This window comes from Atta colombica, unplaced genomic scaffold, assembly GCF_001594045.1.
Source record: "Atta colombica isolate Treedump-2 unplaced genomic scaffold, Acol1.0 scaffold198, whole genome shotgun sequence".
Classification (NCBI taxonomy): domain Eukaryota; kingdom Metazoa; phylum Arthropoda; class Insecta; order Hymenoptera; family Formicidae; genus Atta; species Atta colombica.
The window spans coordinates 5,172,299-5,190,943 of record NW_017259291.1 but is presented as its reverse complement, the minus strand read 5'-3'; the positions used below and the strand labels follow the sequence as shown (position 1 = coordinate 5,190,943).

Below are 18,645 nucleotides of genomic sequence, written 5' to 3'. Positions count from 1 at the left end.
CATTTGCTTCATTAAATCCACTATTACTTGACAATATATTTGTGCAACTGGACATCACATGGAGATGCATATTTTATATCACATCGTTACAGCATGAAATGAATATTCTTTTAATTAAAAAAACAAAATAAAAAATTGGGATTATTTCTCTAATAATTTTTTATACATTTGTTAGCGTAAATATGTGATATAAAATTTGCGAACGTAAATAGACAGAGCAGAAAACCTAAAGGAAAACTCGGAAATATTTTTTCGATCTTTTTTCACGAAAATAAACATGTCTCAAATGAAACACACGTCTCTTCGCAGAGATGAGATCTGATCGCGCTTGATTGTATTCGGAGACAAATTAAACCGCTAATTGCGACTTCCCATGAGGATAATCTCACCTCATTAGATAATCCTGACATTGCTGCACATCGGTTCTAATCGCGCGAGGCTCAATAACGTCAAAGACCGTAATTACCCGATTCCGCAGCCGTTCGAAATGGAGCTCGCATCCGTACAAGCTCGAAATGTGAGATATCGAAAGCAATAGAGACATGGTCTTTCTCTCCATAACTTTGACTTAGATTTTCTATGATTTTATCGCTCTTGCAAGCTTCGTTGATTTTTAAATTAAAAAAAAAAAAAATTTAATTTAGCTGCATTCGAATGGTAGAAACTTTGTTAAAAATTATTTACAGGTATGTCTTATGTCATATGGTGTTGCAATGATAATTAGAATCGTAGAGAAATTTGTTGGTCTCATCCGGAACACCGCATGGATCTCAACGAGGCATATCCTCTTTTGCAATACGGAAAACAACAAGTGATTAGTTACTTTCAGGATATAATTATATGTTCACGTACGTATGCGCAACGTCGTCTCCGTAATCTTCGCTATTTATAATCTCAATGGCATTCCCCATTCTACTTCGCTATAGCAAATGATTTTTTTGTCACTGGGTCTTCTTTTAAATATCGTCGACATAATTGTCGTCATTAAAGCAGCCATTATATCTTTTCGTTTTCCACCCAGAAAAAAACGGTGAGTAATATTTCTAAAAACTGTTCTAACCGAGCATAGCATATCAAACATAAAAAAATCCGCTTGAACACAATTTAAAGCCGCAGCACAGACTTTTGCATAAGCAAATCAACCAATCAGAATCCTTCCTTTCCTTCTATCTAAGGGAAAAGAAGATTTAATTGGTTGATTCTCTCATGCACTATGCATTATGTATTGTGCAAAAGTTTGTATGACGGCCATTGTACTTGAATGTACACTGAGAAAATTTCTGATTAAAAATAAACGAAGCAGAAGAGTCTGATGATATCAATGCAGAATTTTAGTTATTTCATCTAAAATTATAATATAATATATAAAAATTGAATAGGTTCCAAAGAATAAAGTTCAAATAAGTGAAGTAATAAACCAATTAAATCAACACAAAATGTCTACGTATAAAATTTCTTTGTATCATATAGATTCTGTGCATACGTTTCGACTTCACTTTGGGTCTTCTTCAGTGTATCATTGAGATAATAATTTCATGATCTCGCATGCCAATAATTTAACAGATTTGTTGACCTTTTCGGAAACACTTGATGTTTCCACACTTTATTTCTTTATTTATTTATTTATTATCGTCGCATTTATTCTGTACGTATTATCTATTTATGATTTATGTTAAACATATGTTCGACTCCGTTGTTCTCTCACAAGTTTGTAATAACTCGCAATATACACATTGGTTGACTATATCAGGATATCTCTTATCATGACAATTTTCTATTGTAAGTTTTAATCACCATTGTATCATTAATTTCATTTATAGTAATTTCACTGCGACTTTTTATCGTTTTTTTTTTACAGTTTCATTTGACTAACTATTTAAGTATTCTACCAAATACTAATCGTAAGTAAAGTCGTTTTATTAATTTTGAACCTTGGATTTCTTATTCTGATTATTTATTTTTTGCGACATACACACAATGAAAAAAATGGTCTGGTTGGATTAAATAGTAATTCTGGTAGAAAATGGACGAATCAGAATTTTCTAGTTAAATGTACTTGAATTAGAATTCTAGTTGAGATAACTGGAATTCTGATATAATTATTCTAGTAAAAATAAGAATTCTAGTAGATTTTTAGAAATACTGTATCAAACAGAATTCCGGTTACCTCAATTAGAATTCTAATAAATTTAACTATAAAATTTTGATTCGTCCATTTTTAATTAGAAATTTTTTTCAGTATATCTTTAACAAATCTATTAAATTATTAACATGCGAGATCATGAAATTATTATCTCAGTGATACACTGAAGAAGAGACTCAAAGCAAGAGTCGAAACGTCTACACAGAATCTATAATATAAAGAAATTTTACACGCGGGACATCTTTTGTTGTTTCTCATTGACTTATTACCTTACTTATTTTAGAATTATAATAGATTCAGCCAGAAAATTTTCATCTTCAATCAGAATTTCTATCAATGCAAATTCATTTTCCGATGTAGGTAACGTTTTCTCGTTAACCCTTTGGTTGCATATAAAAATACGCATATGCGTTTATAGCCAAGGTGACATACTCTTGGCGATAAAGAAAGCTCTAAGAAACGATCAATCAAGGTATCGGTAATCTACATGGAAATAATAAACATGGCCAATGCACCGTAACCGCATGCTTGCCTTGCGCATTTTTAAAAGAGGCAGGCAGCTCAACAGTGCCGCGGCGAAAAGGTTAATTCCAGTTAAAGTTCAACCATGATGTTCCCAACGAACATGCGGTGGGCTGACAATCAGGTATCGATGCTTCGCAACGTCGTAACGACGACACGATACGTTCTTCGCTCGGCTACGCGCGATAATTAAGTGTCGCTCGACGACGCTCATCCCGCGGCCTCTAATATCGCGGCCGTCCGATAATATCTGTAATCCGCGCAAAACGATTTCGACGCGCGTGGCAACAGCATGAGCGCGTAGCGTGTCTCATAATTAGTCGGTAGACAGAGGGACGACGGAACAGAGAGAGAGAGAGAGAGAGAGAGAGAGAGAGAGAGAGAGAGAGAGAGAGGACGCCGATCATAATTGCCGCTCGCGCGTCCGGGCACAATCAATTAAATGGTGCGCACGTCCACCATCCGAGACGGAACAAGGCCTCCTCCTCCTCTCTCCCTCTGGTCCCTCTCCCCCACCCCCACCCCGTTATAAATCGACATTCCTTTTTTCCCCTTTGAATAATCCCTAATTGAGTGGTCTGCATGTATATCGGAAAGATAAATTTTGAAAAATCGACGTTGCATCCATGATAAATGCAAATTGCCCATCTGCACCTCAGGATTATCAGCGCAAATATTAATTTCCTAGAATTTATATTGTTCTTCTCCGCTTTTAAAAAAATTTTCAAAGTACTTTACAATAAAATAAAACGACGCTATCGTGTAACCGTTAAATAAAGTTGCGCTACGACGTGCGTTATCGTTGCATCAGCATTGTATTTAAATTGTTAATGCGTATCTTTATTACCTCGTCCGTGACGTAATCGAGATCGATACGTCGTACAGTTGAACGTAAATTAAATGATATTACTTTACACACCTTATCGTGCTTATAACGGATTTTTTAACATACGCAACAATAATTACTCTTCGATAACCGCCGCCGCAACGCTTTTTAACTAACTTGTACGACGCTTCTCTTTCTCGCGAAGTTTTAATGAAATGAAAGGAAAAACTCAGGATAAAGTTGAAGCGCCATGTTACGTCACATGAACTAAAACTTATAAAACTTGCAGAGTCTTCATCCACTTGTCTTGTCTGTGTAATAACTTTAGGAAATACGGCAGCGGGATATTTGCGTGATAACCGCGTAAAGAAATTAATATAAAAAAATAGAAAGTGTGACATATATAATCCAAAATCGTGGCACGAGCGTGAACGTAAATTAAAGCGGAAAAGATTTACAATCCCTTTTTGCTACTGACATAAATGAAAACATACACAAGAAACTATCTTGATAAAGGACAATCACATTACGGAAATTTTAATTAGAGAAAAACCGTTTCCGAGGCTCTTTCCCTTTTAAATGTGACAGGGAAGAGCTAACTAAAAGAACATTACAGCTAATTTGAAAATTAATTAAATTAAGTACCGCTTTCGTAATGGGTTTGTCAAATGTAATATTCGATATTTTCAATATCAAAGGAAAATTCGATAAAATGTTAAATTATGTTGGAAAAACGCTGACAAAAGGATATTGAAATAATACGTAATTAGCTCCTAGATTATTGATTGGTCGTTTTAATGAGAAGTTAAATTTACGAAATTATATGTACACACATGCTTAAGATTGATTAAATAACTGTACGAGGAAATTACGATAATCCCATTATCACGTTTCGCGTCGATTTTAACTATGCGGCACGATGCATATGTCCGGATGGACATCGTTAAATCTTAAAAGATAGCTTATCATTAAATAGACAATCGAACAGTATTACCTGTTGCTGCGGAGCGGCATACTGGTGATCCGAAATAACCGCGTCTGAAAACCAAAAACATTTCACAATAAATATAAACCGTGAACAATACTACTTGATATATATTTTTTCTTCTTATTTTATTAATATAATTTTATATATCACAAATATTTATTATTCAGAAAAAATATCTTATGAATCTGCAAAAGTGCTCAAGATTTCGTTTTGCTTTTCAGGTATCCATCACCAGTGCAGAATGGAGGACCAAATGGCACAACGACAATGAGTTGCGCGAGTTCTCAAGGTAAGAATAAAAAAGACCCCGACGTTGGACATCGCGGTGACATTGCCGTGGATCTCGCTCTCTCCGCAAAAGATTCGAAAACAATTCCGCTAATTCAATATGCCGCGCAACATTCGCGCGTTCGTTGCATTTAATTACTACCGACCGCGTACTGGCAATAAAGCCGCCGCGACTCGTAATAAAAGTGGAGAGAGAGAGAGAGAGAGAAAGAGAGCCGCATGCCGGTGCTCATTAATTAGCGGGTCCCGAAAAAAATTGCCTGGCAAAATTTTCTTCCGATTAAATTAGCGTTGCATTAAATTTATTGGCTAAATTCTCTTTCATAAACTGGTGCGCGAGTCGATCGCGTGCGCGGTTCACGGCTCTCTCGCTCGCTCGCTCGTTCGCACGCACAGTCCTCATACGTGTATAATTTGCAAATATCAAACGTCGGGCGGATATTTGAAAATATTGACTCTGGTATTTTAGCCCGGGCGGGCAGTCTCTCGGCGCAGAAGGGGGGAAAAAATTATCCGCCTCATGACGATTCAATATCGTGCGATTATCGCGGCAAAAGGATATCCAGAGAGACAGAGACAGAAACAGAGAGAGAGAGAGAGAGAAAGGTATCCACGCACGGATCAGATACAATATTAATTTTATATTTTTCGCTACTGTGTGACACAAGCCCCGCGTGGCGAGAGAGAGAGAGAGAGAGAGAGAGAGAGAGAGAGAATCGCGCGCGTGCGACGAACGTGCGGTCGCGACGACTCATACATACGCACGTGCACGCATGTACATACACGCCGCGCTCTACAAAAAGCTCGTCCCCGCGTTTATTCGCGATTGCGAGCGAGCCATTAAACAGATTCGCATGGAATTTCACGACGAAAAAGGGTCGGCGAGCGTGCACGGGCGCTTGGAAATTGCGCGGAACGCGCAATCAATGAAAAAGCTTCATTTCAACGCGAGCTTATTACGAAATTAATTTTCATTATAATGGAATTCTCATAAGTATCACACGCCTTTCTATTTGCGATACTTTTGCATCGCGGACGTTCGCCATATAGATACGGAAAACACATGGCACAGAAATCTCGAGTTTTTCATGAAACGCAACTAACGCGGGTCCCTTTAAGTGTAATTTTAATTTTTGTTATTTGATTTTGCTAGATTTTTTTTTTTTTTTTTTTTTTTTTTTAGAACAAGGAGGAACAGACTTTCAAAATGCGTTTTGTCCAAAATTTATAATTTTCAGAAAACGAGAAAGAAAGAAATACCGCACAAGAAAATTACACACTTTATAGAAAATAATAATACAATCAGTAGGATGTGAAATATTAAACAAAATATTAAACAATTGCTAAAAATGTTAAACAAATGCATTTTGTTCGTTTCTAGTTAAGAAACATATTCGAAATGTCTATGTTTTTTCAGTATATAAATTAACGATGAAATAATGCTCTCTGAACATCTCAGAGTAGCTTATAATACGAGTCCTTCAACACTATGTGTCATCTCTAAAAAACTAAAAAAGTGAAATTTGGAATTGCACAAAATGCATTTTAGAATTGTGCTGTTCAAAGATTATTCGATAAATAATTTCACGATGATTCGGAAGGAAAAGCCGAATCTGCTAGCAGATAAAGCAAGCGGTGTTCGCGAAATCGTTTAGATCGTGAAACCGGTGTTGATATCACCGACAATTGGCGCGAAATTGTAAAAAAATATTTCCCGAGAGCGAGACCGATCCGGACAGGTTGGCGCACGTTATCGGCGATGCGTGTGGCGGGCGCACGACAATCGTGCCGAAATATACGCGCGGGGCAAAATCCGAGGCCAATTACAAACACGCCGTCTCACCGGGCTGTCAGTCATCAATCCGTGGAATATTTTTCTCTGGGTCAATTGAACAATTCTACGCGTCGTCGGACAGCGAGCGGATGGGCGCGAGTGGGCTGGGTTTTAATGTATTTGCAGTTACCGGGGGCTTTCAACGGCTAACCGGTAAATCTTCTGACGAGCGATTAACTCGTTTCTCTCGGTACTCCTCAGCTATTAAATTACCATCGACGATACCGCCGGCAATAAAACTTGTTCGGGGTGATACTAAACCGAGCGAAAGGTTGCGGTTCGGCCCAAGGATTATACAATAATCTTTTAAATCACTTAAATGCCTCGTTTATTTATTCCCCATCAAATTATCGGCATTACTTTGAGCTTTATTATCGCTGTGTATTATAGAATTGATGGACAATGTCTTTAATGATGTGTTTCATTCTTTACCGCCAGCTGCTTCGACATGGTAAGATACTCATTTTTTTTTATATCGGATTAAAACTATTTTTCACAGTTGATGAAAAAAATAGACAAGATCTTTCGTTAACAAGCAATTAAATCAAATGAAACGTAGATTCGAAACTTTCGTCAGTCAATAAAAATCATTTTCAACTCTTAGAACTTTTTATTTGAAAAGTATGAAAGGTTATTTTGCACAATCTTGTCAAGAATTATTTTTCATCGGTGATACACAGCGGTAAATTTCATCTCGACGGGAAGCCGTAGGAGAAAGTTACAACTTATCAAGCTTTTTCCCCCGATTTTAAAGCCGTAGAAAAGATAAATTCGATCGTTTGAAAAAGTTGGCGAACAAATATCGAAAGTTCGAAGCGCACTTTGATCCCTGGCAAACCGCTTGGTAGCTATCTCTAACCCGAGCAGAAAATTCAACTGGTGCCTGTTTACCTGTAGCTGCCGAGATTAGAGTTAGATGGTACTCGATGAGTCACTCATTTGCTCTCTCAGTTACGCGGAGGAAGTATTTCACAATACGACGAGATGAGTGACAGGAGTTCCTGCGCGAATTAATAGCGCGATAATTCGTGCTAGTTAACGTGTATGTACGCAGAAGGAAAATAGAAGAAACACTTGGGGAATGATTAACGAGCCGTCAGGGGAGTCTGGTGTCTGTGTTGAGCTGAGGAACTAAAATTAGGTGAAAGAAATCTTGTTCAACAATTTATCACGATGTAAATGTAATATTAATAGAAGTAGTGATTTAATTAGTATTTTTTTCGAGCATTAGTAATTCACTCTCAAAGTTCCGCTCCAACTTCAGTTGCTCATTCTGCATTTTTTTTTTTTTTTTTTTTTTTTTTCCTTAACTCCTCACAGAGTGAGGAACTCAGGGGATGGGGAGTTATTATCGCGCGCAGCTATAAAGAGTTAATCACCGCAACAACGTGGTGCGCGCGGCACGTTGTCGCGTGAGAAAATTTTTCGCTCCACGACGCCCAGGAGGCTCGAGAAAGCTCCCGGGGTGTCGGAACGATGAGAACGAGTTCCGAAAATCTAAAGGGCGTCGCCCTATCCTTGTCTCTGTGTGCAGGGGTGATGGTGAAGCAGGAGGCGAGGGACGACGGTTACGAGACGAGTCCGGACCTCGAGATGAGGAGCACCGGCGGTGACAGCAGTCAGCAGTATCACACGCCGCTGACACCACACACGCCGCACACACCGCACACGCCGCACACGCCCCTCACGCCGATATCGGCGACAGCGCATCAACCCCAGCAGCCGGGCTCGACCGCCTCCACCCTCGGACAGGTGAGTTTTTCATATTTGCCTACCCTGCCGCCTCTGACCAGCCCCCGTTACTCCTCCCTGCCATCTCGTTCTTTTCCCTCGAGCTCTTTTACATAGCGACCGATAACGAGCGATTCATAATTATCACGATGTCTCAAAAATAATCAGAGGAATATCGGAGGAATATCTCGAGAAAAGATGTATCTCTCGTATCACAAAATCGTGATGTTTGAAGGACTATAATTGAGACGTTTTGCGGCTAAATTACAACGTTGAAATGTCGAGAATATAATGCTACGCTTGCAGAATATGTATATATTCGTGTGATTGCTTGTAATTATACCGTGAGGTTGCGTGTGATGGTCGTACGGCATATTCTCAATCGATCTTACGTCAGAATTTTGGATTATATGTAACATTTCATCTAATTTACACTAACACAACAAGCTGAAATTAACGCTCGTATATTTTCGATTATCTACGTGAATATATAAAAAATTTAAATCCTTGATATATATATTCAAAACGATTAAATACTCTCTTTTGTAATAAAATAATGCTCGTGTAACGCATTGATAATAATATAAAATTTACTGTCCACACGATACGATTATCTCGAAATTCTATAACGCGATAAAGTGCGCGATTTAAAATCTGTAGTTCAGAGACGATGATATTTATAAACAAGTAATAATTAAATAAGAAATAATGCGATCGAAGTCGATATGAAACTATGCGTATTGTGACGTATGTTCAGCGATACTCGATAATCGATAGAGAAAATATATGTTATTACGTACGTAAGAAAAAAAAAACGCACATAAAACATCAAACTTATTAGCCAATAAAAAACGCAGACGATTCTCATTAGGAACCGCTGTATTGGCGTATCTAGCACCTCGCAATCAAAATTATGAGCAATAAATTGCAATAAAGACGCACGCAATCGTCACTCCGGGATTTTCGCAATGCCGCGCGCAGCGATTTGCATTTTCATGTTAGTTTTACGATCTACTTACGCAACATTACCTCTGTTGCGGTACAATGAAAGCCGTGGATGGGCCCCGCACGCGGTGTTACTTATTTTCCAGTTAATACGAACGAGAGATCTTTAAACGAGTTGTTCCGCGAACGTTTATATCTGTGTAATTTCTTTGATTGTTACGTGATTACGAAATTTAGCGCAAAACGTGCGATGAAAAAATTTCTGTTAATAAATATCATGGAAATATAATTTCATAATATTTCAGCGTTTCACCGGTTTCACGTTGTTCGATGAAAAATCCTTTTATATTTTTATAATGAAAACCAGATTTATTAACGAAAGGAAAAAATAGAAATTAATTTCTTAGAGAATTTTTCCCGAAAAGTAGCAAATTTAAATGACACATTTCATGATACCTATATATTTATATATCTGCATCAAGAGTTATATACAAGATATAATTCATATATTGCGAAAGAAATACAGAAAGGGAGTTATTGCATCCTTCCAACGGCTTTTGGCTTTTTCGCATTACAAACCGGCAAAATAAAAGCTTTTACAAATGTGTTCGGTTGAATATTTTGACGGTGGTAATTTTCAGGGATTTCAATCAGAACGCACATTTTCCGCTCATGAATTAATTGCAGGTTGCCCAGCTCCCCCAATTTGGCTATCGGCGCTATCGCGCGCGAATTACAGAAATTTCATCCGATATTAAATTGCCATTATATCCGCAAAGTTGTTATCTGCTGTCGGGATCGATAGTCTTTTTCTCGAAAATTATCTCGTGACGTGATGACCGATCGATCTCGGTTTTACCGGCTCCTCATTTTAACGAATGAACGGCCGACGAGCGAAGCGAATTTCCCTTGATCGAATTGTTAACCGTGAACACGTCCCGGATTTATCGAGTTCGCATTATCACGCTTCTCTTTTCTCGATCCTATTTCACATTGTTTTACTTAACCCTTCCCTAGATTTTGTGACGTCCAATTGTTTCTGCGTAAACGAGCCAGGCATTCATGGTATAGATTCCTTTTTCCGAGACAATTGAAGAAATGAATAGCCTAAAAGGAACGTCACTTTCACGAAAGTTGCATTATCTTTATAGAAAAAAAATTAATAAGATCGAATTATTGTGTGTGTGTGTGTGTGTGTGTGTGTGTGTGTGTTTCGATTTCTCTATATATTTTTCTTTATATATAATTGATTTTTTTCTTTTGAATGTAATTCAATTATTGCTTGGGAAAGACAGACGAAAAAGAGGAGTTAGATAAGCGGTGATGTACGTTTGCTTTTATTATCACAACACAACGGCGCGACGGATATTTTCCCGAAACGTATAGATTAATGGCTCTTCAAATCGATAAACAAACATCCTTTGCCCAATGTCTCGCAATAAAAATTTCCTATATTTACCTATTTTTTTAACGCAAATATTGTGCTTTAACATCGCTGGTAAAACAAATCTGTGCGTTACTTTCGCGACACTCGCCACGGTCCTTTTGTTTGCAAATAATAACAATGGGACATGCGCGAACGTATGTTCTTATCGTGTGGAATATTGTCGGTGACTTTCGAGCGAAACCCGAGCCCTGTGAAAAAGGGTAGGGATAGCGTGTTATCGGTAACTACCAGTCAGTGCGGCTCTTATCTTCGTGGGATTTCGACCTCGATTTTGCAGGGTTATCACCGGGTCAAGAGCGCGGATATGCCGACTAGGAAAGTCCACATAGTCGGGAGACCAGGTCGAAAATTGCAAACGAAAGTATGTTTATGTGTATTGCGATAAAAAAACCTCTGTCGGATTCACGTAATCTCTTATGCTTTCATTTCCGTGGGCGTTGAAAAAAGCAACGGGGTTCTTTCCGAGTGAGAACATTAAATGCGACTCGTTGCAAAAGCACTATTTTTCTTATATATTTGTGAACGAAAATAGAATAGAGAACGGGAAGTAGACGTTGCGTTTTCGCCAATTGTACGAAATATTTTGCATCCACATTTGCTAAAATGAACAAATGATAGCGAGAACATTTAAAATTAAGAGTGGTGAATATGCGAATATTGATACGCTAAATTATCGCATTATTGACAGCCTTCAGAATACAATAACGGAATTGTTGAATAATTTCTGATTTCATCGAGCAGGATAGCGCTTGAAGCATTTATTTTAGTAAACGATATCGGATTTTTGCGCGAACGTCGAGAAGAGTCAGAGAACAAAACGTCACTTGGATACCTGTCGCGTTAATCATCTAATACCAACCTCGTTAATATCATCACGACAAAACTCTATCGACGTAAGGAACTTTCCAGATAATTTGACCTCCTTTATATTACTGACGTGCGCGTTTCACATCTTGTCAGATATTCAATTCTTATAAAGCCTGTCATTCATCCAAAGCAATTAGCTTATGTAGCCAATGTTACGAATCTTCTTCTATTTTTTTCTAATTTCATATTCAAAAAGAGGTAGAAAATCACTGAAACCTCAGTTGATTTTAGCTAATGCAAAAAGCAGACGGTACAAAAAATGCAACGGGAGAAGAACGGTGATCGCGTCAGTCCGTAACACGCGCAATTTGCAAAAAAAGAGACACAGCTGCACATTTTACAACCGCGAATGGCTGATACGTTGTACGTGGCCGCGTATTTTCGGTCCATGTGGCAATTGCGCTATTACTATTTCCCCAAGGGCATCAAGAGAGACAGAAGAGAGATAGAAGAGAGAGAGAGAGAGAGAGAGAGAGAGAGAGAGAAATATACATACATATAGCACCGGCTGGGATACGTACGTTTTATGATCGCCACTGTACGTGTCCGTGATCGTCGGTACATGTTTTACGTCGGGATTGTACGTGCTCAGGAGAAATTTCATTTTTCCGCAGCCGACCACCTGCGAAACTTGCGGACGCGACGAAAAATTTCGCGCCGTAATTTCGAGGTAGAATTAAATTAGGCTGGAACATCAGCCGTCATCGCGATTCGAGATATCACAAGGATAATTCGCCGCGACTGGTGCGCCAGCATTTTTCTTTCTTTTGCCCGCATGTATTATTCAGGAAAACGCGAGAAATTCGGTCAGTAAATATACGGTTACCCTTGTAATAAGGTTTGCCCTTAATATCGCATCGGAATTTATCGTGAAATATTTGAAGCCTTATATTAATTTTTTTTTAAATTATATATTAGATATGGTTAACGATTTTTAATTATGAATCAAGATGCTCCGCAGAATTGAAATATTCAACGAAGAAACAGAAACGTCAAACACTTTCTCTAATCTTCCTATCTATCGTCCTTGATCTCTAGCACTTCCGTACCATTTGGTTGCGGAAGTGCTAGATTCCAAAATCCTTGCATTATCCCAGCGGGACACAACGGCGCCGAATATAATAAGCTCAACGTATCCACCAATGTCTGCTGACATTCTTTTCCAGGTCGCGATAAAATGCGAGACGCCGGTGGACCCATATTCGTTTGTTGACGAAGAGATGTCGATGGGTGGCATAAGGACAGCAAGCAGTCCAGGCGGCGGTGGCGGCGGCAATCCTGAGAGCATGACGTGTCCGGGCGGCGCCCAACCTGGGCTAGGTACACCCACGACGCCGCCCGGGGCGCTGTCCGGGCCACAACATCATCAGATGAATCTTGTGATGAACGGCGCCGCCAACGTCAATCCGCAGCTGGCGCATCAGCCAAAGAAGCGAGGCCGCAAAAAAAAGTCAGAGATGATACTCACCCCTGAGGAGTAAGAGTTTAACATATATAATCACAATTGCGATTGTCAACAACCGCGATTATACTAACTTCGCGATTATACTAAATTCTAAATACAGTTTTGCTATTATGTACCTTTTGTTACAATTCAATTACATGCTTGCATAATCGTGACAATTTTTTTATACACAATTTTTTTTATACACCTTAGATGAGACTTGTCGGGTACGTCATAAGACTCGCTATTTAAGAAAAATTTTAATTCAACATTGTAAAAAAAGCCCACTGCGAAATATCGTTCACGGATATGTGAGGTTGACTGCGCAACAAAAAAGATTCATTTACGGTTTCAACCCTTTAAGGATAAGCATCATATTTTCACGTATAGTTTATACCAACGTGGTCAGAAGGAATTAAGTCAAAGTTAATATTAAATAACACTTTATACTTTTGCAAAATTGAGTTCAGAATTTACTATCTACAGTGAAGAAATATTAATAATAATAATTATTATTATTATTGCAAATTAATGAGTACAAAGAGGAGTGGAACTAAGAAGGAACGCGGACCGGTCACGAAGCCGCGACTCAATATAACTAGAGTTAGTTATATATTTGCATGCAGCCACGGTTAAAAATATCCGCTCTGCTAACAATGTCCGTCTGACCGGGCACCATGTTGTTACTGATCCGATAGGATCTTCAGTTGCGCTTATTTTTGTGAAGCTGGCCGAAAACTTAAAAATAGTTCCGCATATTAGGAACGTAACACGATCAGATGCGCTATTACGAAGATACGTTAGAAGATAACGCGCTCATTAAGACGTTAATTGAAGATCTAAGAGAGAATTATTCATACCCTCTTGACATGTTGTACATCGGTACATCGGTCTATTTAATTGAATACCCCTAAACAAAGGCCCATTTATGCTAACGTATAAAAATTCTGCTCCGTTTCCTATCACTTTTTTATGAAATTGCGCGCTACTTTTGCATAAAACTTGAAAGGAAGAATGGCGTACACAAATATATTAATTAGCGTGATCAATCATCTATTGTACATTTCACTGCAGAACTACTAATTAATATTTTTTATTTACAAAATACTTTAATTCACATTAAATTTTATTCGCGCGTTCATTAACACTTATGTTCAGAATATCAAAAAATTATTTTCCTAACATTTTTTACAAGAAATTATGTCGGAAATGTTATAATATTAAATGTTATAATATTAATATTAATCGACTAATAGTTTAAATTTACAAACTGACACGAAAGCCTTAAGCCACGCTTACATGGAGGTACTTAAAGTATAAAATGTTATTGTTTTCCAGATTGACCTCTCTGTTACATATCACCTTTTTATTATCGGAGTGAACGTTATGACACTATCAAGACATGCTTTTGATCCGTTTCAAATTTTAATCTCTTATTTTAATTTACGATGACGACGCTCTACAATTCTCTCGTGACTTACGATATATCATTATTTTCTTGTGACCTTGTTGACTCCGTGAGCATAATTTTCATTTCTATTGTCCTCTATGATTTTTACCTTCTCCAACGATTTTTTTAAATTTCAACTTGAGTCTTTATCGCCATTCAGCTTACTAACTGTGTTGGATAACTTGCTTTTACTTTGCAAATGCTCCACAATGGTCCCATACAAAAGGAGAGAAAACTGTATATATAGACTCTGACTGTGATTTATTTATTGCTATGATTATTAAGATTGTAACGCTGAAGATGACTCAAACAGGAAACGTACGAATATATGATGTTGCTAATTAAATGTATATCTCGAAATCTTTAACAACAACAAAGATTGACTCCTATAGCTTTCTATATGATTTTTTTTACTGTTTGTTGTATTTTCATAATGTTTTATTACCCAGTATGTTTTGTTAAAAAAAAAAAAAGTAAAGTTCGTAAATTGCATTTTGCCATCGTCATTTTATCTTGCGAGATCCGAGCTTATTCATCTCGATGTATTCACGACGGCTTACAAGTCCCAGGCCGATATAAAACGTTACATTGTGTTACAGTGTCGCAAATCGAAACGCAAAGTTGTCCAAGACGCGCGCGAGTTCGTCGGCTTGACAAAAAGCAAACGCGGAAAGCCCGCGTGTCTTCTGCCGATCGAGAGAAATAGTTGTGCGCCTTTCGCTGAATCGTATGACGCAGCATAAAGGAATCCAGCGTATTATTAAGGCCCTCTGTATCCACTTTTTTTTTTTCTTTCAGAGCGGAACTCGCAGAGGCCAAGAAACGTGCAAAGACGTACAAAGAGAGGAAGAAGCACGACAGGTTCGACGGCATGCCGGAAGAGGAAGTGAGCAAACGCGTTCTACCGGACCATCTCACCAACAACCTTGACATTATTATAGTAAGTCTATGTATAATTATTTCTAGAGATTCTCAAATAAGAGTTTGGACACGAGCCGAAATTTTGTGAGCAGAGTAGTAGTTTAACAACAGAAGTTTGCGAGAGAGAAGGACATATATTTACTGTTTCTCATCTTTTTTTTTTATCTATTTCTGTCTCTCTTTTTCTCTCTCATAAATTATTAAAACATGACTAAAAAAAGTGGCTTTCTTAAATTCAGACTCTTATTAAAGGATCTCTATAATTATTTCATATTCATATTAGTATCGATTCATATAAATACGATCTAAATTGACCTATGACTTATAGCTGTTCTTTATCACGTATCAATATTGCGTCATCTTGTCAAGTCGTGTAAATTTCCAGAGAACATTCTATATACCACGTATATAAGCGCAGCTATAACTTTACATTAAAGGTGCTTTAGACAGCTAACAATAGTTGGAATACCAGGTAGAGCGCGCGCGCGTTTCAAACGGATCATCCAGTATCGATAAATTGAATTATAATACGCGAGATTGTCGCGAATCGTCTCGCACTAAGTAAGCGACGTTTCAATCCTGCGATGTTCCACTGCCGAACGGTAATAATAATTCATTAAATCACGTCATTAACAACAATAAAAACATCAATTTCACCGGTTCACGCATTTCTGCCGGCATACACCGCGTATACGCGCCGCGGCACGTAATTTATAGCCCGGCATATATCGCGGCCGTGCGTGTCATTTGTAATGCCGCATTACCAATGCGCCGCGATGTCGTTCTTGATCGAATGACGGTAATTAATCCGATACGCGCGTGCGGCATGGTATGATCCGACTCGGCTCGGCTCGATTCGGCTTTAACCAGCGCGAGAATCCATCTTGGAGTCACCGCCGCGCGAAAACGCGAGGATTCTCTGCACGCGGCAACGACAAATGGCAATCGCCGCCTCCACAACAGTCGGCCTAATCGCTTTAATGATCCGTGTGCGATTCGGTTATCACGCGGCACGCCGGTCATTGCGTTCCGTCAGCACAGAGAGAAAGAGAAGTGGAAAGAATAAGAGAAAAACTCGCGGTTTAGTCCATAAATTCCTCATCCTAAAATTCCATGACTTTTCTCTGATTTTCAGGTAAAATTTCATGATTTTCCCCGATTTTCAGTAATATTAAAAAATTTTTTTGTATCTTCATTCTGATTTGGAAATCGTTAAATATTTTGTTGAGAAATTTATATAGCAATATAAATTACTATTAATGTTGCTAAATTGTATTTGTATTTTTAATTGTTAAGTTGGTAGTATTCCAAAGGTGTGATGAACATATTAAATGTGTTTAAAACTGAAAATTTTTATTTTCCCTGTTTTGCAAAAAAGTTTTGCAAAATTCTCCGATTTTTTGATTTTCTTGACCGCTTTTAATTTCCCTGACAATCCCGTGATTTCCCTGATTTCCAGTTTTGTTTTGGCAGCTCTGAAATTGTTTGACCACACGGCCAGTTTCGCTAATATTGGGAAACTTAAATCTTTGTTGACTTCTTGTCTTTTTGCGAAACTAGAAAGAATTATAGGAAAGATTAAATCTAATTAGAGGTTAAACTTAATTAACACGAAACCAACAATAAATAAGTTATTAATTGTTCAACAGCATGAAATATATTTTCAGAAATGAAACTGAATCGGAGTTGCTCTCGTAAAATGAAGAGTATCGTCAGACTTGATAAGTCAAATTGTCCGTCAGAGAATTATTCCGAATTCGTTGGCGGATAAAGAATCGACATTGCGATCGGTTGAAATCCGAAAACAATTTCGGACGATTCAGTTCTACGTACGTGTCATTTTCGTCACCGCGCGTTAGCGTGATCTTTATTGAATGCAAGCGAGAGAATGGGAATTACGTTCTCGTTACAAACGCGACGACCCGCCGCGCGTTGATCGATCACCCGATACCGGTGTAAACGGGTATAAACAGTTTAACGGGTGAGCATCATGGTCATTACGAGTGATTGTTATAATCCGATATGCGGCCGTCGTTATCAAAATTGGGGTGACTTAAATGACGGAACCGAGAGGCTCGTAACGATTTTAGTATTTTAATCGTATCACAACATCCCCGCAACGTAGCTTGATTTATATTCAACCCCCGATTCTCTTTAGAATAATGAAATTGTCATATTTTTGACAGCGCGCGCAATTATGTAGTATTATGATGAGTGAGAGCGTATTATTGAAGCAATTTGTCGATTAATGTACAAATATTAAAAATTTAATTACTATGGTATTGGTACATGTTCTCCCTGTATATCTCATGGTATAGAATAATTCTAAAAAGCTAAATAGATTCTAAAACTCGTTAACTATCCGATCGTGCATGAGTTTTATCGAGTTAACTCAATTTTTGCAACGCGCGTAACTTAGATCACTCGCGACGTTTTTTTTTTTCAAGCGTTCAAAACGTCGCTGGTGAACGAAAGAAAACTCTAGATCGTTCTCATTTTCTTTCTTCTTATAAGAAAGGGCATGTACGTTATTTATCGGAAAATAAGGCACGAACGCTGTCGGCCATTTTCATTTGGGGAGTCTGTTAACGCGCTCTACGGTCCATATTCATATATTACCCGAAACGAGTTGTCACCGTGGTCGATCATCCGTCAAGCGGTGTAAACGCTTTAACGGGCCGTGGGCAATTCGGTTATTACGCCCGACGTTGTAATCGAACGCAGCGGGACACTGTTCGCTGCTCCCCATAGAATGCACCCCCTTGTGCACCCCCAACGCGACCACCCTCCTCCTCCTCCCTCGCCTGCTTGTCCGTCCGCCCCCTCCCCTCCTCCTCCTCCTCCTCCTCCTCTCTCTCCTCTCATTTCTATCCGTCTCTCTTCCGCTCTGCGTTCCTACGTGAGCGACGCGCGTTGTTTTCAATCGGTGACAATTCCACACCCTTCCTCACGTCCAACCACCACCTCGTGGCCACCCCCGCCCGTCATTTTATCCTCGTTTATCCCGGCCGCCATTCGGCGCCGGCCGAGCGGCTAACGCATTGGCGTTAACGCGCTAATGCGATACGTACTTTATGTCGACGGCGAGCTGCGGGGAATGGGGATGGAGACACACGCAAACATACACGCACGTTATACGCACGGAGAGTTTGGGTTGTACAGCAGGAGGAGGACTCGTTCGTACGCGACTAATATAACGCGATTTTGACGACGATATATGTTGTACCTCTCTCTCTCTC

At 38.7% G+C, this 18,645-nt stretch overlaps 2 protein-coding genes across 2 annotated transcripts in view; one reads left to right on the top strand and one right to left on the bottom strand.

Annotated features, from left to right (window-relative positions):
- The window catches only part of LOC108686990, a 117,301-nt gene that overhangs the window by 66,102 nt on the left and 32,554 nt on the right, over window positions 1-18,645 (top strand). Inside the window, exons 2-5 of the mRNA XM_018192537.1 lie at window positions 4,701-4,768; window positions 8,136-8,353; window positions 12,758-13,068; window positions 15,284-15,425. Of these exons, the coding sequence (XP_018048026.1) occupies window positions 4,701-4,768; window positions 8,136-8,353; window positions 12,758-13,068; window positions 15,284-15,425 (739 nt within the window). The remainder of the gene's footprint in view (window positions 1-4,700; window positions 4,769-8,135; window positions 8,354-12,757; window positions 13,069-15,283; window positions 15,426-18,645) is intronic.
- LOC108686989 overlaps window positions 1-18,645 on the bottom strand; it is a 131,308-nt gene that overhangs the window by 86,410 nt on the left and 26,253 nt on the right. Inside the window, exon 2 of the mRNA XM_018192536.1 lies at window positions 4,486-4,529. Within this exon, the coding sequence (XP_018048025.1) occupies window positions 4,486-4,529 (44 nt within the window). The remainder of the gene's footprint in view (window positions 1-4,485; window positions 4,530-18,645) is intronic.